Genomic DNA, 22,119 nt, shown 5'->3' on the forward strand with positions numbered 1-22,119 from the left:
CCTGCCTCATTTAGTTCTCATACCTATAGCCGGATCTCCTTCAGTTTCATTTCTCAGTTCCCTGCTTTGACTCTTCCTCCCCCCAGTCTTTTTTTTTTTTTTTTTTTTTTCTTCTTCAGTCACCACTCCTCCACAAGGAGTAAAAAGTAAGCCTTTTTACAAAAGCTGCCCTCTGGGAGGCTCAGACCCAGGATCTTCAGATCATGAGACTGATGCACTGCCCACTACACCTAGAGTCCAGCCAATCTTGTCCTTTTGTTTTACAATTACCTAGATCCTTTTAATTTGTCCTTTTGGTTTTTTGTAAAGGACAATAACATTATGGTTATGTGAGACAGTGGGGCATGATTTGGCAGATTTGTTCCCGAGCATAATTCTCTTGTAGACAGTTCATCCACACTAGTGTGGAATGGTGCATCCCATGGGGCCTTACAGCCCTGCAGTGCTGTTTGAGCCCCCTCAGGAAACATACACTGAGTTCCTTGCTATGTGCCCAGCATGCTGCTAGGCATTAACAACAGACACTGGCAACAGGCAGTTCCATTCTCACCTCACCACGTAGAGGTGAGAATTCTATATGAATCCCACCCCATGGCTATAGCTTCCCTCCTCTTCTTTCTATAGCTCTTGGTTTCTATGTGTACATCTCTGCATGTGTTTCATTACTAAGCTAATGAGCTTTGGCCTGGTCTAGGGCTTTAATCTTGATTGCGGGAGAGGGTAATAACTGAAATGAGCTGACGTTGAGGCATCCTTCGTCTTCTTGGCGCCTGGGTGCCTCTTCGCCATTTCTCCTTGCTGGAGGAGAGGCTCAGGTGTGGCTTCTAGTCCCACTCTTGCCTGAAGTTGCTCTTTTAGGTCCCACTTCCACAGGCAGGCAGGGAGTGGACTAGTGTGTTACAGAAGCTGGGTGGGTGACATTCAGAACCCCAGTGTGGCTTTGGAAACATCCATGGAGTCCTGGCTAGGTGGGCAGGGAGCAGAGTCCAAGTGCTTGTGGCTCTGTCCATTTCTCTCCTCATTGTCCTTTTACCTGTAGGTGTGCCTGCACAGGAGACAGCACCGGCCAAGCTGATCGTGTATCTACAGCGTTTCCGGCCTCAAGACTATCAGCGCCTGCTAGAAGTGAACAGCTCCAGAGAGAGGCCACAGGAGACTGAAGATCCTGACAACTGCCTGGGCTAGGGGTGTCCCTTCCTAGAAGGGGAAGGGAACTCTGGGTCTAACGGAGTCCACTCCTGGGCCCACTGTGCCTCTCCCCTCAGTGTCCCTTCTGACAGTTGACTCCTTTCTTTCCAGCTCTGCCTGTTTCTTCCCCCTTCTCTAAGCTAGTCTTCCTTGAGCCCTCCCTAGCTGCTTCCTCTCCCTCATCCGTCAGATGCAATCTGTGGGCCGCCCCTCTCCCCTGGCCGCTAAGCAGCCTCCATTGATTTCCGCTCGTGTTTATAGGATTTCCACTTAGCCGTGATCAGTAGTTAAGCACAGGAAAATCCCTTGCCACCCCCCACCCCTTGGTCGATGCCATTGATTCTGCCAGCAGCTCCTAAACCACCTTATAGCTGAGTTAGAAGATGAGGGGAGGCAGCACGGATTTCCCTGCCTTGGGGTGTGGGAAACAGAAGCAAGTTGAGGAAATGGTTGGGAATCCCTGTTAGAACTCTAGAAATTCTTTTTTTTTTTTTTGAGACAGAGTCTCGCTCTGTCGCCCAGGCTGGAGTGCAGTGGTGCAATCTCGGCTCGCTGCAAGCTCTGCCTCTTGGGTTCACACCATTCTCCTGCCTCAGCCTCTCCGAGTAGCTGGGACTACAGGCGCCCGCCACCACGCCCGGCTAATTTTTTTTGTATTTTTAGTAGAGACGGGGTTTCACCATGGTCTCGATCTCCTGACCTCGTGATCCGCTCGCCTCGGCCTCCCAAAGTGCTGGGATTACAAGCGTGAGCCACCACGCCCGGCAGAACTCTAGAAATTCTAATGATTTTGCCACTGTGCCCAGCTCTGGCCCAGAGGGTAGAGTGTCTCCTGTGGAAGTTTAGGGGCAAATTTGTTCCCTGACCTGGAGAGGGTTAGAAAGAACCAACAGCTGCCCCCTCCAAGCCTCCGTGTTGAGACAGGTTCTCAAGGCTCAGGGGAAGATGCATACCTCCTATGTAAGAATGTTTTTCCCTTGCTGTTATTCATACACACTTTCCACTTCAAATATACCCAAATATGGCTTTCCTCCCCTCTCAGGTTTTTTTGGGCTTTATTTGTGGGAGAAGGGGGCTGGTCCCCAGTTTTTGCAGTGCAAAGCCAGAGCGCCACCTGCTGGTAGCCCTCAGGTGTAGGTTCGAAGCTGCTGGGGCCCCCTGGGGTTTGGGACACAGGAGAATTTCAGGCTGTGAGTGGAGACAGTTACTGCCACGATTCCACAGGCAAGTTGTTCACCTCAAAGATCTCCTGCACCGACTGGTGAAAGTGGTTGTAGGTGAGGCGCAGCTTTAGCCGCAGGGGGGCCTAGGAATAGGAGAGCGGGGACCAGGGTTAGCACCCACGGCTTCTTCTATCCCTGGGTCTTGTCTTGGGGGACTCCTGAAGCTCACCTTGTTAGGATTGAGGATTCTGAAGAGCTGGGTGATAGGAAGGCCACCCCGAGCTGGAACTGTGTTCCCACTGGGGGCCTGCAGCTGCAGCTGGAGACTCTGAACACAGGAGTTTAACAGAGCACAGTATGGCAGTAGGTAGGGCTCAGGCAGCCCCTCTACGCTCAGTGGCTCCACACCCTTTTCCTGTAACTCCCCAAGTGCTGGTCTCCAGATGACTCAATCCCATCTCACACTGTCTCCCACCCACCTCCTCCACTTAGTGGCCTTCTCTCCTGGAGTCCCCAGGCCACCTCTGAACTCTGATTTTTACAAACCTTGGGCACAGCAGCCTGGCAGATGAAATGGGTGACATCACCCTCTGAGAAGTTGGTGGCAGTGACGGTGATTAACAGCAAAGCAGGGTTTTCAGGGGGTCGAATGAAAGACAGATTCAGCTGTACTCCCTCACGCTCAAACACTTTGAGATCTGGGATGGGAGCTGGAGTAGGGAGACAGAGGCAGCTCAGTGTGCAGGTTTGAGAGAACATGTTTGTTCATTCATTCAACAAAAATTGAGTGAACACCTACTGGCCCTGCACTACTCGAAAAGCTAATAACAAAGTAGACATGTAGATGAGGCTGGAGCTTACTGTCTAATGGGGGAGAGAAACAATAAAAAAGGGCCGGGCATGGTGGCTCATGCCTGTAATCCCAGCACTTTGGGAGGCTGAGGCGGGTGGATCACCTGAGGCCCGGAGTTCGAGACCAGCCTGGCCAACACGGTGAATCCCTGTCTCTACTAAAAATACAAAAAATTAGCCGGGTGTGGTGGCTCGTGCCTGTAGTTCCAGCTGCTTGGGAGGCTGAGACACGAGAACAGCTTGAACCTGGGAGGCGGAGGTTGCGGTGAGCTGAGATCGCGCCACTGCACTCCAACCTGGGTGACAGAGCAAGACTCTGTCTCAAAAAAAAAAAAAAAAGCAAGATAATTACAGACCATAATAGATGCTATGAAGGAAGTAAGTCATGCCAGAATAACTGGGGAGAACTGACTCAAATAGGAGTGGTAGGGGAAGGCATCTGACATTTTAGCTGAAGCCTGAAGAGTGAGAATGAGCTGGTCATTTGATGTGCTGGGGAAAGAACATTCCATGTAAAAAAGAACATGAAATGCCAAGGGTGGGAGGGTGTGAGGAGCTGAGAAGGGGGCAGTGAGTGGGTAGTGGGAAAGTGGTATAAGAAGGGTTGGGGAGGAAGCAGGGCCCTGTAGGCCAGGGAAAGAAGTCTGGAACAAAGGGAAGACAGGTGACCATGATTGACTTCATTCTTTTACCTCCTGAGATGGGGATGGGATGGGGGACACACAGGAAGAAGCAGGGTCCATGAGCCTCAGCCCTTGGCTTAGGAGGGGAAGCAGTACATTTCCACCTACCTTCTCTAAGACATCTCCCCTTTGCTTAGGCTTACCTGGGGGTGGAGGTGCACAGGGAAGGTCAAGCAGGTGTACCAGAGCACCTCCTGGGGCGGGGTCCAGAGGGGGAGGATGCTGGACATCCCCAGAAGCCGCATCCAGGAGATCTAGCAGATCCAGGAGCTGCGAGGCCTAGCGGAAGGGACAGAAGGGGCAGGGCTGGGTATGAAGCTCAGCCCATCTTCCTACCCCAGAGTTTCTAGCCTCCTCACCTGGGGCTCTGTGGGCACTGGGGCTGCTTCTGAAAGCTGGGCTGCTTCTTTGCTTTCCTTTGCTTCCTCATCAGCCTGAGGGCCATCTCGCTCCACAAGAGGCATTTTTTCCAGGATAGCAGCCCTGAGAGGATGGAATGCAAGTGTGCCTCTGTGTGGTCTCTGGGCCTTTCACAAGAGGCATCTAGGATGAGGACTAGGAACATGGAGCCCTGGGCACATGGTGGCTCAGAAGTACCCTTCTGATTTCCTAAAATGACGTGTTGTTGCTGATTTTCAGATGAACAAGGAGGGTTGGAAGCCAGCTTAGCTTCAATTAACAGTGGGTGGGAAGCTCTCACCGTGGATGTGGAAGAACACAGGTGAGGATGAGGCCCTTGTACCTAGAAAAGGGCATTTGGGAGAGGGCAGGGGTTTGGGTCCCATGCTGCAGCAGAGTGCTGGACACACCTCATGTGGTCGTATTTCCGGAAGAGTGTGTCATACTCCACAGCCCGCTGCTGCAGCTCCACGTCCAAGCAGCTCCCGTAGATGGACACCACCTGGCGGATGCGGCTGGGCCAGTGTAGTATGTAAGTGGCAATGGCAGTGTGCCACTGCAGGATGTGGCAGGAAGGAAAGGCCCACGGAGCAGGGAAATACCCAGATTTGGCTCAAAAACAAGAACCTAGGGGCTGGGGGGTAGGGAGGGCTGGGTATGTATGCCTGGAAAGAAACTCAGAAATGGGTGGGCCCAGTGACAGGCCATCTCTCAAGGGGCTGGGACCCCTTCTTACTTGTTGTCCCCACAGAGGCGAGTGCTGAGCTTCATGAGGGCTGTGAGGGCATATCCTCGAGTGGCTGGCAGGGACATATGGGACTGCAGCACCTTTTCCAGCAATGCCAGCACTTCCTCTTCGTCCACCTTCAGACATGGATACAGTTAGTGACCCTGGTGCAAGTCCTGCCCCCCTGACGAGTCCCTCCTCAGTGTACCCCCAATGAGGTCTCACCTGAAGGGGCTCAATCTCCTCGCAGTTCCCTGCCAGCAGGAGGTCCCCATACTCCCCAATGCACCAGGCTGCCACCTGCACCAGTGGTTGCTACATGGGATAAGAAACTGCTGGGCTGCCTGGGCATGGTGACTCACGCCTGTAATCCCAGCACATTGGGAGGCTGAGGCGGGAGGATTGCTTGAGACCAGGAGTTCAAGACTAGCCTGGGCAACATAGTGAGACCCCCCCCCATCTCTATTAAAAAAAAAACAGAGAGAGAAAGAAAGAACTGCTGGGCCAGTGTCTGAGGTCCCCTCCTCACTTCCAGACCTGGCAATATCCCTTTAGGCAGTGCAGAGATGTTGGGGGGTTGGAGGGGTGGGGAAAGGTAAGTTTGTTACCTGGCTCCCACTGCCCTCTGGTGGCCAAGCATCAGAACTACCTGGCCTAACCACACAGGATGGAAATGTGAGAGGGTCCCTCCCTTGTGGAAGGGGTGGATGCTTTCTGCCCACCCTATTTAATTAAGATGGAAAAGGGGGCTATAGATACTGGCTGGCATCTGTTAATTCATTCAGCATTCAGGGTAATAATAAAACCTCATAAACACAAGAGCTTTAATCTCAAGGCAGCTCTAAGAGGCAGTCAGGGTACATGGAGCATAAGGGAAGTTAGTCATCTGTAGTTACATAACCAGGAGGTACCAGAGTCAGGACAAAAGCCCAGATGTTCTTAAAAACAGGGCTCTGTGCTCAGAGGTCTTCTGCACTATGTAGGTAGCTGTGACCTTGAGAGAAAAATTGGAATCTAGTGTAGGGAGGAGGTGGCCCAGGATGGGCAAGGGAGTGGCTGGGCAGCCCTAGGCCTGGGTAGGTGGGAATGGTACCTGGGAAATGTCTTCTGCCAGGACATTGTAGAGGCGGCGCACAGAGTAGGCATGTAGCTCCTGGGCCCCCCCAATCAGCTGGGTCAGGTTGGCCACTGCATCATCCCGCACATGGGTGCCCGCCTGGAAGGTGTGGGCATGGCCAAGTCAGTGTGGTGAATCCTGACCACTTCTGCCCAGCTCTCTGACTGGCCCCTGCCTCACCGTTGTCAGCACATGCAGGATGGTGTCTATGTGCCAGCGTTTGGTTGGAGCAAACCTAGGGGATATATGGCTCATCAGTCCTGGTACTGACCCTCCCCAGATTCTGCCCTCTTCGACTCCTGGGCACCTCACCTCTCTGCAGCCAGCAGGATGCCTGAGGCACAGTCAGCCCGTAGGTCAGGAGGGCAGGACTCCAGAAAGGCCTGCAGCTCTTGTATCATGGCTCGCACATTGGAGCTATTTACCAGAGCCAGGCTTAGTTCCAGGGCTCTCCTGGCAGGAGAAAGAGGTTTCCATGCAGGTAGCCCAGGTCATCCTGGTCCATGCCTCAGGCCCTCCGCTTCCCCAGGGACCTGTCCCTCTTAGTCCCCTTACTCCAGCTGCTCTAAGCTGGCTCGAGTTTTGGCCACAAGGCACTGGGAACTTCTGCCCTGCCCTCCTGTCCCCTCTGTCACTGCTCACCGGCTGAGGGAGGCATCAGTTTCCTGTAGACATTCCACAACAGTGGGCCGATGCCGCTGCACAGCACTGTGATCAGACTGCACCAGTCGAAGCAGTGATGTCAGGGCTACATACCTGGTCAGGATGGGGGAGGTTCTATCATACCATGGCCATCAGCCCTCACTCCCCGTCCTGTCCTGGATATAGGGGTAAGAGAGAAATGGATCAGGAGGCCCTGGAGGAAGGAGGGCAGAGGGCTAGGGGATCAGTGGCACAGCCTAGGTAGACAGTTGGGACTATTACCTAATGTTCCTGTCACTGTTGAGTAGGAAGCGGCCAAGAATGTTGACAGCTAGAACCTATGAGAGGCAGAAGTTGGGGTCAGCCAGGAAAGGAGCAACCTGCTCAGCCATTGAGGAGTGGGAACACATTGGTGCAAGATGATGGAGCTAGGAGGAAGAAACCAGCAAGCAGGACCTGTATGGGTGAGGTGGTGGGCGGGGCCATAGTGGGAGAGGCATAAGGGATGATACCCGTAGGCCAGCTGCAGAGCGGATGTCCATGATGGTGAGTACTGTCTCAAACAGGACCGCATTTCCGGCATTTCGGCTGGTGTCTGTGTTAGTGGCCACCTGAGTGGATGAGAGAGGAGATGTATCTGCTCAAGGCCCTCCTCAGGTCTCCTTTTTTTGATACAGGGTCTCACTCTGTCGCCCACAGCTCACTGCAGCCTTGACCTCCCGGGCTCAGGTGATCATCCTGCCTCAGCCTCCTGAGTGGCTGGGACTACAGGCACATGCCAACAAGCCCAGGTAATCCTCAGGATTCTTGAAGGACTCCAACATGTCGTCTGTCCATCCTTCAACCATCCAACAAAGTTCCCTGAGCCTCTACTATGTGCCAGGGCCAGCCTGGGCACTGGGGCAATAGCACTAAGACAGACTGTGTCCCTTCTTCATGGAGTTCACTGTCTAGAGGAGATGGAGAGGCAATTATATGGCCACTGCACAGTGAGGAGTCATGTGAGGGGCACCCAGGGCTGGTGGGGTCTCCAAGCAACACAGCTAACCAGTGCCCTCCTCCCAGCCCCCACCTGGGCCAGCAAGTCATTCATGGTCTCACTGCTCTCCTCGTGGTTCCGGCCCAGGATCCGAAGCAGACGAAGTATCTGGACCTGAGGTTGGGTTGAAAATGGAAAGTTGTAGGGGTTCATAGGATAAGGAGTCACAGGGCTGAGGAGAAAACTCCAACATGGAGGAGAGCACTGTGAGGGTCTGGCTGGCTCCTTAGAGCCTTCCCCCACCTCCTCACCTCCACAGGTCCCTTGGTCCTGGGAGGGGAACAGAGGTGTGTGAGGCCAGGAGAGTTTAGGACAGGCTTAAAAAAAAAATTGTTACCAAACTGTATTTTCCTGACTTTTAGGCATTCCCTCTCCCCTCACAGGTCCTGGGATGGCCTGGGCAATCCTGTGCCTGCTACTCTGCTGCCCAGGACACTGAGAGAACCAGTGTTCTCTGGGAGGAAACCACTGGTCATGGTCTTACTGCTATGCCCTCTCTGATCCAGGGATACAGCAGTGAAAGGTCACCCCACCTGCAGGAAGGGGTCGCTGACTCCAGATATGCTGTGTTCTGTGGAGTATCCCGTTGTCACCAGAGTCCGGAGGATCTGTACCAGCTGGGGTACCACCTGGAGGGAAGGCACAACTTTGGGCATTCGTTCTAATCCTCTCCAGCTAAAGCCCCATTCCTTCCCCACTGACCCTCTCTTCCAGGCCCAGGGCCTGCCCCTTCACCAGCCCACCTTTCGGAAGTGCCTGAGGGCTGCAGGGCTTCGTTCGCAGAGCTCCGTGATCAGCGTGATGGTGCCCAGCAGGATGCCTGGGGTCAGGGTCGGGGAAGTGAATGGTGGGGGCCAGGGGCAAGAGAGTCTATTGCGTGTGTGCCTGTGTGTGTGCACTACCCTTCTCCTATGAGCTGGGGTTCCCACCCGATTTTCAATTCTTCTGTCCCTAGACCTGAAGCAAAGGATGGGGAGCCCCACAGCCTTACCATGGTGACGCTCATGAAGCAGTTTGGCACAGGGTGGGAGGAAGACACTGGAGAGTTCAGGCACCTTCCGGATCATGTGCACTGCAGTCAGAATAGCCTGCAGAGGTCAGGGGCCTCAGACAGGGGTCAGAGGGGGTGGACCCCTGCATCTACTGCTATATGGCACGCAGCAGGCAGTGTGCAGGAGCAAGTGCCAGGAGTCCCACCATCTCACCTTCTTGCGCACGTAGGGACTGGGTTGCAGGAGCAGTTTCTCCACTTCTGGGACCAGGTCTCGGCACATCTCAGCAGAGCCTATGGTGCTCAAAGTGCACAAGGCCAGGCCTTGTACTGGCTGAATCCCCTGGCTCAGGTCACTGCAGGGTTTGGGAGGACGGTCAGTCAAATCTCTGAGAAAATCAGTCCTTTTCAATACCCACAACAGGCAGTCCCTTGGGATTTCCAAGGTCCCTACTCTCCCATCTCCCTGATTCCAAGTGATTGCCAGAACCCTCTCACTTCTTGATGCTGTTGGTAATGAGCAGGTGGGCATCGTGCCTCTCATCCAATAGAAGCATGGCCCCCAGGTAGCCCACCCTCTTGTCTGTGAATCTGGAGGAGGCGATCAGTTTCAGGCACTCCATCTATAGTGAAGGGGGCAGACCAGGAAGAGGCAGGCGTGAAACCATGGACACTCACATCCCTGTTCCACCTTCTTCTTTAAAACCAGATTAACCTGTGGGGCATCATATCTCATCACTCTCTCTTCAACAAGAGGAGAAGCTTAGGAAATTCAGGCGTTAGTGGGTAGGAGGAAGTAGGAGTTGACGAGGACGGGAGCGGAGAGGAGGAGGTGCTTGCCCTAAAGGAGGCTGGCCAGAGAATGAAGGGTTCAGGCCAGCTGATGACCAGTAGGGGTAGCAATGGGGAAAGAGGTTTGCAGTGCAGGCTGTGAAGGCTCTAAAATTGTAGAATTTAAAAAACCAGGGCATAAACAGGTGAGAGAGTCTGGGACTCTGCCCCACTAGCCTTCATCAAGCTCAGGAGGGAGGTATTCCTGGCCAGTACCTGTCCAAAGTGGGCGGGGTAGCCCAACATGTGGACGTAGAGAAGTTTGGCCAGCTGCCGGTGCCTGTGCACCGGGTCCCCGTTGCGGAAGGAGGCCCGGATGTGGGCACACTCCTTTTGTATCACCTCCCGCTCCTGGGCCTGAGTCTTGGCCCCGCGAATCTCTTCGATGAGGTCCTGAAGCTTCAGCGAAGTCACCACCATCCTGACTGGCAGAGTCCGGGAGTGGAGAAACACTCTCTGGCCGGGCGTGCCTGGGCTTTCGGCCCAGGCCCGTCCTGTGTCAAGACCCTAAGAGCCTGGGTCCCACAGGTACCCTAAAATTGCGCCCGCATTTTACCTTTCCCGAAGTGGGTCTCGAAATTCCGCGCCCACCCCACCGCCCGAGAAGCCCACTACGCATGCGTCCGCACCCCACCGGCGCCCCTTCCTATTGAGCATGCGCCGGAGCCCCACCTATTTCTCTCTCCCGTTTCCTCCCCCTACCTGGTACCCTATCCCTAGCTCAGCCATTACTTTCTTTCCACGACCCTCTGCTGTTTCTTCCGCGAGCTTCCTCCCCCGATTTCCATCTCAGGCAGCGGCAGCGACAGCCTGCCTACCCCAGGACTCCAGCCTCACCTGCCTTCTGCCTCAACTCCGCTCCTCTGCCCCCCAGCGCTTCCTGGTACGGGGCCGAGCAGGGGTTGGTGCTCCGTGCGGTCCTTCCCTCTCCCCGCCTCCACCACGGGACCCCGCCCTCCTGGGCCGACAGCAGAGCCTTCCTGAATCCTCTGACCTCGGGCCTCAGGCTTTAGCGGAGAGACAGCATGATAGGCCTGGAGTTCTTCAAGAGGCCTCCTCGCACATCCTTACCACCCGGAGAGCCTCAGTTTGGATTTGAAGCCATCGCACCCCAAAGGAGATGACAATCCCCCCCCTTTTTTGAACTTTTTTATTAATATATTTTTTTGTTAAATTTCTTTGTATTTTTTTCCTGCAAGACTTGGTGTTGGCGGCACTGTTGTAGTTTAACTTCAATCCCAAATTCCATGAAATAGAAATCAGAAGTAAAGGTTGAGAGGGGAGGAAGGAGGGAGGCAAGCCAAGGAATAAACAAGAGTTTGACTAGAAAAAAAGAAGAGGGTATGTGTGGTGGGCATTCCCGGGCAAGGCCATTCCTTGAGGGAGGGGGTTGGCAGGCAGCTTGCCTCTGCCTCATGCAGGGGAGGGAGGAAAGATCCCCTGGGGACCCTACAGTCCCCTCTTCCTAGGGCTTCCTGCTCCCAGGGGAAAAGCTAATACCAGAGAGGGATCAGCCACAACCTCAAACAGGGCTCTCCACCCACCTGTCACCCGGGTTTGACTCCCACCTCTGCCCTGCCTGGGAAGCATGTGAGATCAGCTATCTTTGATCCCCTCCTTCTGTTGTTTTCCCATTTCACAAGATTCTGATGTGAAGGGGGAAGGGATATAACCCATTTTGAGACTACTAAACTTGTCACAGCTTCTGCTTCCTTGTGAGCTCCTGTTATCTTGTCTGGTCCTATCGCCCAGAAGTGCCTCCTCCCACCACAACTCCCAGAGTTGGGGCGTGGGGGCCTTGCTCAAGTGCCTCTAACCCTCTGCAGTAGAAATGTCTTCTTCAGGCCCCTTAGGAATTTAATCAAAGGCCACAAGTGAGTCCAGACCAACCAAATAAACTATTATGGGGGAGACAGAAAGGTGGGAGAAGTCAGTGGCACAGTCTGGGCGGGGTGGACTTGACTGCATTGGATATTCTCTGTTCCTTTACACGTTGCTCTTGGCATGGCATGCCACCAGAGGGGGCTGGAGGAGGGGCTGGCCGATGAGGAGAAAAAGAGGGAAATGCTAGGGAGTTATTCTACTTTTCACTTCCCTTCTCTCCCTCAGGGAAGGATGGAATTGGGCAGTAACCCAGCTCAGTGCTTGGAGGTTAGATAATAGCCTCCAAGATTAGAGGTGGAGGATGCACCTCCTGCAGCTTTTTCACTAGGCCTCAGAGGGACAGCAGGCCCCTCAGGCTAGGGAGCCACAGCAGCTCAGCCAGTGCCTTGCCCGACATTCAATCACTCCTTCTTCATTTTCTTCCTCCTCTCCATTCAGCTTCCAGGAGTCTCCTTAGGACACCAAACTCCCACCCGCAGCAAAGTTGAGGTCTAAAGAAAAGGTGGGAGGGTGTGGGGCAATGGTCTGACTTAGATTTGTGTGTCTCAGAGAAGACAGCAACTCTGAGAGAGAAAAGCCCTTCATATGTAAACAATCTAGAGAAAGAAGGGGTTGGGATGGTGAAGGGAGTGAGGAATACAGAGACAGATCCAGAAGAAATGAGATAATCTGAAAGAAGACAGGGAAAGAAAAAGCGAGAGAAAAAAACAAAGGAGCACAGAAAAGAAAGGAAGAAGAGAAAGAAAGATAGGAGAAAACACAGCCAAGAAGAGGAGAAGAGAAAAAAGGCAGGTCAAAGGGGTGAAGAGGCACGCAACCAAAGCCAGAACCAGGCCAGGAAGTAGCCTCAGGTGAGGAGCTGGGAGAACAGGAACGCCAGGCTGAGGTCCAGGAGGGCCACGGCTCCCACCACCAGGGGGTTGGCAGCTCCCTAGAGAGACAGAGGGGGAAGCAGACTCAGTCCCCGAGGACGGGGCCCACCTTCCTGCCCTGGCTGAGGTGGCAGAGCTGAAGGGTCGCAGGCACATCTCTGCACAGCCTGGAGCAGGGGGATTGCCATTTGTTTTGGATTGCAAAACCCCCTCTTCTCCCAGGCAGGGCCCCACCTTTCCTCTGACACCTTCAATACAGGGACAGCCCTTCCACCACCTCCCTCTAGTCCCCTCCCATCAGCATATCATGTGTCCCAGGCAGGAGGTGCCTGGCCTTAGTAGCAGACATTGGCAGCAGCAGCCAGTACTGCAGTAAGGCAGAGGGATGAAGGGGTGAGGATGTGGTTGCTAGGAAACAGAAGGCCTAGAGTCCAATCAGAGTAGAGGGTTCTGGGGAAACTCCGCCTCTCCCGGTTTTCTGCCTTCTTCTCTATTTCAACTTCTTCCCAGGAGAGGGAGGGAGAGTCAGGGTAGGGAGGGAACAATCTTTTCCTTTTTTGTTTCTGGGCACCAAAGAGAGAAAGTGTGGAGGTGGGGGTGGGGGTGGAGTAGGAAACTGAGAGCTGGAAATGATATGGAAGGAGAACAGGGGAAAAATGTTCTGGCTGTCCCATTAATTATTAGTTTATAACCCTGGGCAAGTTACTTTTTTTTTTTTTGAGATAGAGTCTCGCTCTGTCACCCAGGCTAGAGTGCAGTGGCACGATCTCGGCTCACTGCAGGCTCCACCTCCCCGGTTCACGCCATTCTCCTGCCTCAGCCTCCCAAGCAGGCGCCAGCCACCAAGCCCAGCTAATTTTTTGTATTTTTAGTAGAGATGGGGTTTCACTGTTAGCCAGGATGTTCTCGATCTCCTGACCTTGTGATCCGCCCACCTTGGCCTCCCAAAGTGCTGGGATTACAGGCGTGAGCCACCGCACCCGGCCTGGGCAAGTTACTTTAAGTGCTCTGGGCCTCAGTTCCCCCATCTGCCAAATGAGGGAGTTGGGCTTGCAGGTGTGTAAGTTTCCTTCCAGCTCGAACACCCTCTATTTTTTTGAGGTGGGATGTGGTCCAAGACTGGCCAGGCAGAGGAAGCCGAGTGAGATAAAAAGCTCCCCGGTGATCAGACAATTCTGGAAAGGGTGGGAGGCAAGGCTTTGGGAGAAGAGGGCACACAGCAGGGACAGAGGATCTCACCGGCTGGGCAGGCCTCTCGGTTGCAGCGGGCTCCCCGAGCTCTTCTGTCAGGCACCCAGCATCAGGACCCCTCGAGGACGAGCCCCTCAGGACGAGCATGGCGATGGGCTCAGCCTCCGTGCCTGCTGGGACCCTCAGCGGGGGCAGGGGCTCTTCATCCTCCCCCTCCTCCTCTCGAAGACTTCCTGAACTGTCGCTGCAGCCTCCGAGGAGTGGGGAACCGTCTCTGGGCCCTGGCCCTTGCATCCCAGCCTCATCCTCAGCCTCATAGCCAGCTAGTTCCTCTGCCTGCACACCTGGCCCCCCCCACTCCTCAGGCCAAGCTTTGGGGCAGGAGAAGGGACCCTGGTCCCCTCCAGGAGGCAGTGGGCTCCGGCAGGCAGGGGGTCGCCAGGGTTGGCGGGAGGAGGCAGGACTGCTGGGCAGTTCAGGGGATCCCTCTGAGGGGGTCAGTCCATTCTCATACACCCCAGGGCTGTCCTCATCCAGGGGCTCCGTGTCGGAACCTTCTGAGTCCTGCCTGGGTCTGCGGCCTGGGTAGGGATAGCTGAGAATCAGAGGGGCCTAACTGGCCTTGGGCTGGAGTGGCTGCAGCTTTATTCCTGACTGGGCACTTCCCAGGACTTTGGAATTCCCAGGCTCATAGCCTCTCACCGCCAGACCCCAAACCCCCCATTATCCTACTGCATACATTCCCAAGTCCCACTTCCCAGACTACCAGGTCTGGCCCCCACCTTGTGTTCCTTGCACCCTCATTCCTTGTTTTTTCCCATCCCCAGTTCCCTTGCAGGGCTTCTCATCTGTTTCCCTACACCTGAGCCTCTCTAGCTCCCTAGGGGCCTCACTGCCCTCCCCCAAGCTGTCCATGCCTCACCTGGGGCCTCTAGCATGGGCTGCAGGTCCTGGGCTATCAGTTTGGCCATTCGAGCTGCCTCCACGGCTTTCTCAGCGACACTGCTGGCTGCCACTGCCTTTAGGAGGGCGTCTGCTGCCCTGTCGGGTCCAGAGACAAGGATTTAGCAGAACTTCCCCCACTTTAAATTAGCCCCTGCTCAGATGCTCCAGCCCTCTAGCCCCTGACCCCTCTACATCACATCCTCCTCTCCTCTGGAGTCTTCACCCTTCGCCACACTCTGCCAGCTGCTTCCCTTCCTGGCAGGCCAGGGCAGCTCCCGTTTGGTTTCCTCCCCCTGACCTGGGCTGCGTTTGCCATCATCACACCCTCCTGCTCCTCTCACACCCTTCTACTGCTACATCCTGTAGTAACACTTCTTCCAGTTGCAAGGGCCAGGCCCTCCTGGAACTGTGTAATTCCATTCCTATCCTGCCCCCTTCCCAGTGACAGTTGAGACCTCACTCTTTTAGCACATCCCCTGCAGTCCTATTTGGTGCTTATGAGCTATACCTCCACCTTCTTTGCAGTTAGCACCTCCTGTTGTTACTAACCCCTCTCACCCCCCTGGAGTCACAGGCCTCTCTGTGGGGTCCAGCGCAGGGTCCTGTACTTCGATCCTCCCCTCCAAGCAGCTTTGCCCCTGCCCCGCCCCCTTGTTCAGAGCCACCGTCTCCCTTATGTTAACAGTCTCTGCCTCCCTTTCTCTTTCTACCGTCACTTCTCCTTATTATTAATCCTACCTCTACCAGTGCAGATTTCCTGGCATGAGAATTTCCTATCTTGCATTCCTTCAGCCTCTTCTGTTACCATATTGTTCTTCCCCTCATCACTGCTACCACTCCACTGCCCCCCGTCATGCTTTTCTGAGCTCTGGAACTGGAATAAGAGTGGGTCTCCCCTTTCAGTAATGATCCCATCCCCTCTCCCTACTAATGTGCAATATGCTTTCTCACCATTGCAACTACACTTCTGGCTAAACCCTTAGTCTCCCTTCCACAACCCCCTCCCACCTTCCCTGCTCCTTAGGTGCAGGCAGCCTGGGAGTCTGATCAGTCCTTCCCCACTGTTGTTTCTCAGTTCTCCCTCAGATGTCAGATGCTTCCCCAGTTTTCTCTTCCCTTTCACCCTCTGCTGTTAATCATAGATGCCTTGTCATCCTTAAATGAGTTCTGTAATTCTGAGGGTGGGACACAAAAGAGCTGAGAAAAAGGCAGGCAGACGAGCTTGCCACGGGCTTGAATTGATCACACCCCATGACTTCCTCTGGTCACAGGCCTGTTCTCTCTGGCTTAGGAAGGCAGTCTGGTATAGGGGTGGGGAAGAGGATGGTGATATCTACTGTGCATATTCTTAGTCCATAGCCTCTTCTTTATGTTCTTTGGGAGCTATGATTAGCCCCTTCTCCTCAAACCTGGTGGGTCAAAGATCTTTGGAGCCTGTTTGGAGGGATCTCAGATAACGTGGTTCTTCTGTCTTAAGACTTTCAGACTGTATACAACCAGCCCTGTCCTGTCCTGTATATAACTAGCCCTGTCCTGAGCTGGACTCAGGGTGCACAGTGGGCACATGTGCAGTCTCCTGTCTCTGGCCCTTCAGTGGGGCAAAGTCAAGGAGAAGGTGGACAGGGCTGTCAAGGGCACCTGTTGAGCCGTGAGCGTGAGGATCATGGTCTTGGGTTGTATTGAGTTATTTTGGTGGCCTGAAAGTGGTGCACTGATGAGGCCTGTTTTTGTGTATGAAGAGTATGGATGATCAAGTCCCATACAGTAGACTTAGTCTGTGCTCAGGCATCAGACTCAGGCCAGGCTCAGGCTACCTGGCAGAGGCACCTGCTGCTGAGGCTCTGCTGTTTCCATGGCAGCTGGCAGCCAATCGGGATTGCCAGGCTTGTTGCTGGGGAGACCAACCAACCTCCTCCCACTGCCTGATCCTCTAGTTACTGAGATCAGTTTTTCCTGCACATGTCTCCACCCTATCTAGCCTAAAATGTTCCCTGGTGCTCTGCCCTCCCCCTTCCCTGGCTTAAGTCCCTGGGCTCTAACATCCAGACTCCCAGACACATCTATAGATGCACATTCTCTGACTCAAACGTCTACTCTGCATTTGGCATGTTTATATTCTTTCTCTCTCTAACACACACACACACACACACACGCACACACACACACTCTCTCTCTCTCTCTCTCTCTGTGTCACCCATTATACAAACTCATTTAAGCATATTTGGACATATCCTGATCTCTGATCTCTGAAAAAGTCTCAAATTTAAATGAAATCCCCCACCCCTTTAAAAGAAAATTCAATATGTAAAAATTCAAATATGTGAGTTGTATAAATAAAGGGCCTATGAATCTCATTACAAGTGGATTTTTGGCTTCTTTTAGATTTTTCTTTTTTTTTTTAGACTGGCTTTCACTTTTGTCGCCCAGGCTAGAGTGCAGTGGCATGATCTCGGCTCACTGCAACCTCTGCCGCCCGGGTTCAAGTGATTCTCCTGCCTCAGCCTCCCAAGTAGCTGGGATTACAGGAACCTACCACCACACCGAGCTAATTTTTGTATTTTTAGTAGACAGGGTTTCGCCATGTTGGCCAGGCTGGTCTCGAACTCCTGACCTCAGGTAATCCGCCCACCTTGGCCTCTCAAAGTGCTGGGATTACAGGCGTGAGCCACCGTGCCCAGCCTTCTTTCAGATCTGTGCTATTTAATTCAGTAGTTAGAAACCATATGTGGCTATTAAGCATTTGAAACGTGTCTAGTCTAAATGGAAACGATATGATTTAAGTGTAAAATTTAAGGGGCAGTCCCGTGCTGCCCACCTTGCTGCTCACCTCGCTGCACAGGGAGCCTTGCTTGCTGCCCAGGGAGCTGCAGGTTTCAAAGACTTAGTTCAAAAGGAATTTGTAAAATATCTTAATAGTTTTATACTGGTTACCAGTTGCAATGATAATATTTGGATATATTGGTTTAAATAAAAATATTATTAAAATTCATCTCACCTGCTTTTTTTTATTTTCTATTCCTTTGTTTGTTTGGTTTTTTATTTTTCGGAGACAGGATCTTGCTATGTTGCCCAGGCTGGTCTTGATGGGCTCAAGTGATCTTCCTACCTCTCAAGTAGCTGGGTCTGCGGGTGTGTGCCACAATGTCTGGCTTCTTTTTGCTTTTTAATGTGGTTACTAGGAGATTTAAAACTACCTATTTGGCTTATATAATATTCCTGTTAGACAGCACTGCTTTAGATAGCAAGGTTCCTGATGCAAGGAAATGTAATTTGATTTACAGAAAAGTTTCATTTACAGGGAAGCCTCCTCCCCTCAAACCTCCTATCAGTTGGGTAAAAGAAGGCAGAGGGGGCAAAACTGGGAGAGACAATCTTTTCAGGTGGATAGGTCAGCTGTATAAATTAGACTTCCCAAAGGCCCAAGGCTGAAATGGTGTCAGGCTGGGACGTGGTTAGGAAGGGACAGTCCCTATTTCACCCAGGGCTGATGCTCCCAGCCTGAGGCCTGGAGGCTGGATCAGCTGCAAGAAGAGGAAGACTAGGGACATGTTTTGAGTTCCAAGAGATTTCTGGGCCTGCACAAAACAGGTTCCTTGCTACTCCCACACACAACAATGGATTCCATAGACATACATCTCCACACAAAAGACACCGAGACACATTTACAGTCTTACACCATCTCCCTCAAATACCCAGCTACCCAGAGTTACACCCACATCCACCTGTAGCCTCGGATATAAACACCAAGAATGCCCAGGGCTACAACTGCCTGGCCTTAGGCTTGCAATAGCAAGCCCTAGGCCTTGGGCCTTGGCCCTTCCTTAGGCACACCCCCCTTCCTGGTCCCCAGGGCACCCCCTCTTCTTAGCCCAGCTTTGGCCTCTGAACTGGACGCCCACCTGGCAGCGGCAATCTCCTGGCGCTGACGGGCAGCACTCACGGCTCGACGGGCGCCCTCGACAGCCCTGTCCACCTTCTCCTTAACTTTGCCCCGACGAAGGGCCAGAGGCAGGAGGCTGCGGACGCGCCCGCCGTGCACCAGCCGGTTGCGCTTGTACTTGCCCTCCTCGCGGGAGCCGTCGGGGCGGGTGGTGCGCCCGTAGCCGTGCCGCCGGTTGCCCAGCCACTCGCCCTCGTAGCGCAGCCCGTTGGAGCGCTGGCTGACGCCGAAGCCGCTGCGCCGATCTGCGCGCCACTCGCCCGCGTACACCTCTGTGGCCGAGCCCTCGATGAGGGCGGGCGGCGCTGCGGCCGGGGGCCCGCTGGCCTCCGAGCCGGGCGGTCCGGTGCTGCCCACCTCGCTGCTCACCTCGCTGCGCAGGGAGCCTCGCTTGCTGCCCAGGGAGCTGCGACGTCCGCCAGCTCGGAGCCCGCTGAGCAGCAGCGAGCGGCGAAAGAATCCGCCGGCCGCCGGAGTGCGCTTTCGGGAGGACGCGCCGTCGGCGTCCCCGGGCCCGGCCAGCACGAAGCCGCCCCGGGAGCCCGAGGCGGGGCTGCCTCCCTCGTCGCCCGGCAAGGGCAGGGGCGGGGGTGGCGTCGGGGGGTCGCTGTGGCCGGAATCCAGGGAGGTGCGGCGGGGTGAGCGCAGCAGCGCTGCCTGATGGTAGGGCACACTCTGTCGCACCCCGTAGCCGTGGCGCTTCCCGGCCTGCCACTGGCCCTGGTAGGTGCCTGCGGGCGGCGGAGGGGGTGGGAGAAAGAGTCAGGACGTGCCGCTGGGCTCCTTGCGCCCCAAGTCCCAAGCGCCCCTGGAAGCCCAAGCGTCAGTCGGGAGAGGTGGAGGCAGTTAGTGTGGAGGTCGGGGAAGGGCACTGGGAGCCGGGGACAGGCCAGGCTGGGCCAGAAAGTGTGGCAGGGCAGAGTGAAGACGGGCAGGTAGCAGGAGCCCTACGTCGAGTTTGGCAGTGCGGGTAGACAGGGGAAACGGGGAGGGCCCGGCAGGCGCGCGAAGGACAGGCTGGTGGGGGCGTTTAGATAGGCAAACAGGACTCTGAGGGGCACTCGACGGAGAGCAGAGGTGTTGGGGACAGGCAGGTAGAGAGGGAGGTGTGAGGACAGGCAGACAGGGAAGGGGTGAGGGAGAAGCGAGCAGGAGACAGACAACTGAAGAAAGCATAATCATGGTGGGAGAGAGCAGATATTGGGGGCTGGGGGTCACATCGATGGGGAATGGTGGGGGGACAGATGGATGGGCGCAGGGGCGCAAATGACGGGCGAAGGCGCAAGGCTGGGGAAGGCGCACGCGGACGAGCAGACAGACACTAGTGGGCTGGGCCCCGCACCTCCGTCGGAGTAGGTCTCGGTGCCGTAGCCGTCCTGGAAACCGTCCTTCCAGAGCCCGGCGTAGCGCAGGCCGGACACGCTTTCCCACACGCCGCTGCGCCCCTTCAGCCCGCCCAGCCACTCGCCGCGGTACGTCCAGCGGCTCTTGCGCTCCACGCCCAGCCCTTCGCGCTTGCCCTGCTGCCAGTGGCCCTGATAGCTGTGTCCGCCGGGTCCCGTGAAGACGCCCAGTGACTCGAAGCCGTGTGCCCAGCAGCCGCTGTACTCGCCCTGGGCGCCGGGGCCGGTGCACACGCCGTAGCCATGTGCCCGCCCCGCCTCCCAGCCCCCCACGTAGCAGCCCCCGTCGTCAAAGTCGAACTTGCCCCCGGGGGACATGCATGTAGTTGGCGCGGCCTCAGCCCCCCGGCGGCTCAGCGCATCCTGGGGCTGGAGAGCCGGCTGGGGGCCTTGGAGCCGGGCGAGGCCTGGGGGCGGGGGCAGTTAGACCGGGGCCGGGCGGGGGGGCCCCAGCGAGGGCTGGCAGGGCCGGACCCTCATCCTGAGTGGCTGCGGAGAAAGAGGGAGGGGGGCAAGTGGCGAGAGAGGCCCCTCCTCTTTGCCCGCCGCTCCCTGGCCCGGTGGCTCTGGGGCATCAGCGCCGCCCCCCAATCCACCCCCCTCCTTCGGCAGCATCTTCCAGCAGCTCCCAAGCTTTGGGGGAATGGGGGCTTCCTCCATTTCTGTCTTTGTGGAGCGGGCCCCTCCCAGGACTTGGGGCCCCAACCCCAAGCGGAAGTCCCAATTCTCCAACCTAGAACCCCGAAGTGTCCAGTGTGGATGGCAGTCTGGGGGTCCTGAGAGGGGGCTGGGCAGAATCGTAGGGCACCCGTTTCCCTGGCTGCTGTCAGGACCCCTCTGCCCCTGTTCTTCGGTGTCTCTGGCAAAGGGATGGGGGTGGGGGTAGAATATGTAGCGGGGAGATCTGACCAAGGTGGGCAGATGGTTTTTCGGGGGCAAGGGATGGTGCCCAGGGGAGGCTCTGCAGGGGAAAGGCCAGGGTGGGGACGGGCAGACAGGCAGAAGGGAGGGGGCAGGCTACTCACCATGTGAGCTGGGGCTCAGGCTGCCTCCCCGGCACAGCATCCATGGCAGGATACCTCCACTCCCACCTCGCCCGGACAAGCCAAGCCCCCTCCCCTTCCGGAGAGACTGCTCCAACCCAGAGAGGAAAGGTGGGGGAGTCCAGAGAGTCCCCTCTCTCCCCAGCTGGAGGAGCAGGCTGGGTGGGGGGGCGAGGTAGTGGCAAGGGTGGGGGAAGATGAGAATAGTGTAGGGAAAAAAATCTGCCTTGGATGGAGATAGGGAAGAAGAGCTGGGAGCTGGATGCAAAGGGGGAGGGGGCTATCAAGAGGGGGTGTTTTTATTATTTTTTTCTTCTTATGGTTGGGAGAGGAAAAATAAATCAAAATTCCGATTCCATCCCAGCACAAATCAATGTTTGCTCCATCCCAGCATCACAGGGGAGGCTGGGCCAGGCAGATTTAAAGGGGCAGGGAGAAGAGAAGAGAGAAGAGGGTGGGTAGAGGAGGATACGGTGAAGAAGAGACAGGGGCAGTGATGCGGGTGGTGGTGGGGTCCTCAAGCAGAAAATGATGGGTGTCCGCTAACCCTTCGGTGAGGGAGGAGGCAGGCAGAGAGGAGAAGGAGATGCACTGAGACCCCCAGGGAGGAGAGAAATCCTGGCATGCGGGCTAGGAGTGGGGCGAGGCGGAGGGGAGGGAAGAAGAGCGAGGGGGAGGAGACTGAGCTGAAGATGGGGAGGCAGGGGGAGGCCGAAGCCGGGCGGGGGAGGAGAGATGCTGGCGAGGCTGGGAGAGGGTGAGAAGAATACAAAGAAAGAGGTGCAGGGGTGAGCACTAAGGAGGGGGGAAATGCAGCCTGAGAGGGAGGAAGGCGGGGAGACCCATACTGGGGTTCGGGAGGGATGGCAAGGAGGAGAGAAGCAGGGGAGGAGGGAAGAAGGGGGAAAGAAATAGATATGGAGACTGAGAGAGCGAAATAAGGCTCGTGAAGGGAGGGAGAAAGCTCTGCAGAGGGAAGGGCAGGCGTGGGTATAGAGATCCAGGCAGGAAGAGCCCAAATAGAGGCAGGAGGGCCGGAAGTGGTGTTTGTGGGGCCCTAGGGAGAAGGATGAACCTGCCAGCTGCTTGGAATGAAGCCAAAAAGCTTTGGGGCATGGATGCGGGTGTCCACTGAGTCCACTATCCTCTGGAAGAAAGCACTGGAGGGGGACCAGGTGGCTCACGCTCATGCACTTTCTGAAGATGCCT

At 55.4% G+C, this 22,119-nt stretch overlaps 3 protein-coding genes across 15 annotated transcripts in view; 1 reads left to right on the plus strand and 2 right to left on the minus strand.

Moving 5' to 3' along the window:
- The window catches only part of THTPA (thiamine triphosphatase), a 46,925-nt gene extending 44,707 nt beyond the window's left edge, over positions 1-2,218 (plus strand). For 7 of the 8 annotated variants that reach the window (XM_058429226.1, XM_058429225.1, XM_058429224.1 and 4 more), the window contains one exon: positions 1,040-2,218. In XM_058429226.1, coding sequence (XP_058285209.1) covers positions 1,040-1,185 — 146 coding nt within the window. In that variant the 3' untranslated portion in view covers positions 1,186-2,218. The remainder of the gene's footprint in view (positions 1-1,039) is intronic. The other variant, XM_032134879.2, reaches the window with a different exon arrangement.
- AP1G2 (adaptor related protein complex 1 subunit gamma 2) lies at positions 2,210-10,546 on the minus strand. Of its 6 annotated transcripts, XM_032134883.2 has the most exons (22): positions 10,470-10,546; positions 9,849-10,057; positions 9,300-9,424; positions 9,016-9,157; positions 8,802-8,898; positions 8,554-8,630; positions 8,344-8,439; positions 7,844-7,924; positions 7,284-7,382; positions 7,054-7,109; positions 6,772-6,885; positions 6,442-6,582; positions 6,310-6,364; positions 6,106-6,228; positions 5,238-5,327; positions 5,022-5,149; positions 4,696-4,800; positions 4,246-4,369; positions 4,030-4,165; positions 2,898-3,061; positions 2,581-2,679; positions 2,210-2,494 (listed from the first exon to the last, which is right to left on the minus strand). In XM_032134883.2, exons 2-22 carry the CDS (start codon positions 10,050-10,052, stop codon positions 2,393-2,395), a joined length of 2,358 nt encoding a protein of 785 aa, XP_031990774.1. In that variant the 5' UTR covers positions 10,053-10,057; positions 10,470-10,546; the 3' UTR covers positions 2,210-2,392. The 6 variants fall into 6 exon arrangements, with proteins under 6 accessions (XP_031990774.1, XP_031990772.1, XP_058285202.1 ...); XM_032134881.2 differs by having other exon boundaries at positions 8,554-8,898; XM_058429219.1 differs by lacking the exons at positions 4,696-4,800; positions 10,470-10,546 and having other exon boundaries at positions 2,216-2,494; positions 9,849-10,206.
- Positions 10,547-10,662: 116 nt separating this feature from the next.
- JPH4 (junctophilin 4) lies at positions 10,663-21,859 on the minus strand. Its single transcript, XM_032134889.2, has 6 exons — positions 20,893-21,859; positions 19,807-20,356; positions 18,424-19,195; positions 14,502-14,620; positions 13,628-14,160; positions 10,663-12,447 (listed from the first exon to the last, which is right to left on the minus strand). The coding sequence occupies exons 2-6, from the start codon at positions 20,183-20,185 to the stop codon at positions 12,364-12,366; spliced, it is 1,887 nt and encodes a 628-aa protein (XP_031990780.1). The 5' UTR covers positions 20,186-20,356; positions 20,893-21,859; the 3' UTR covers positions 10,663-12,363.
- Between the last annotated feature and the right edge of the window lie 260 nt (positions 21,860-22,119).

The sequence above is a fragment of the Hylobates moloch genome, unplaced genomic scaffold (genome assembly GCF_009828535.3).
Source record: "Hylobates moloch isolate HMO894 unplaced genomic scaffold, HMol_V3 SCAFFOLD_16, whole genome shotgun sequence".
NCBI lineage: Eukaryota > Metazoa > Chordata > Mammalia > Primates > Hylobatidae > Hylobates > Hylobates moloch.

Excerpts from the sequence above, each read along its gene's own strand:
- AP1G2 (XM_032134881.2), bottom strand. The coding sequence starts at position 10,052 with ATGGTGGTGACTTCGCTGAAGCTTCAGGACCTCATCGAAGAGATTCGC. Across the intron at positions 8,899-9,015 it reads GTCCCTACGTGCGCAAGAAG|GCTATTCTGACTGCAGTGCA; the intron begins GTGAGATGGTGG and ends TGACCTCTGCAG. Across the intron at positions 7,383-7,843 it reads TGAATGACTTGCTGGCCCAG|GTGGCCACTAACACAGACAC; the intron begins GTGGGGGCTGGG and ends TCATCCACTCAG.
- JPH4 (XM_032134889.2), bottom strand. The coding sequence starts at position 20,185 with ATGTCCCCCGGGGGCAAGTTCGACTTTGACGACGGGGGCTGCTACGTG. Across the intron at positions 19,196-19,806 it reads CGAGACCTACTCCGACGGAG|GCACCTACCAGGGCCAGTGG; the intron begins GTGCGGGGCCCA and ends CGCCGCCCGCAG. Across the intron at positions 14,621-18,423 it reads CAGGAGATTGCCGCTGCCAG|GGCAGCAGACGCCCTCCTAA; the intron begins GTGGGCGTCCAG and ends TGGACCCGACAG.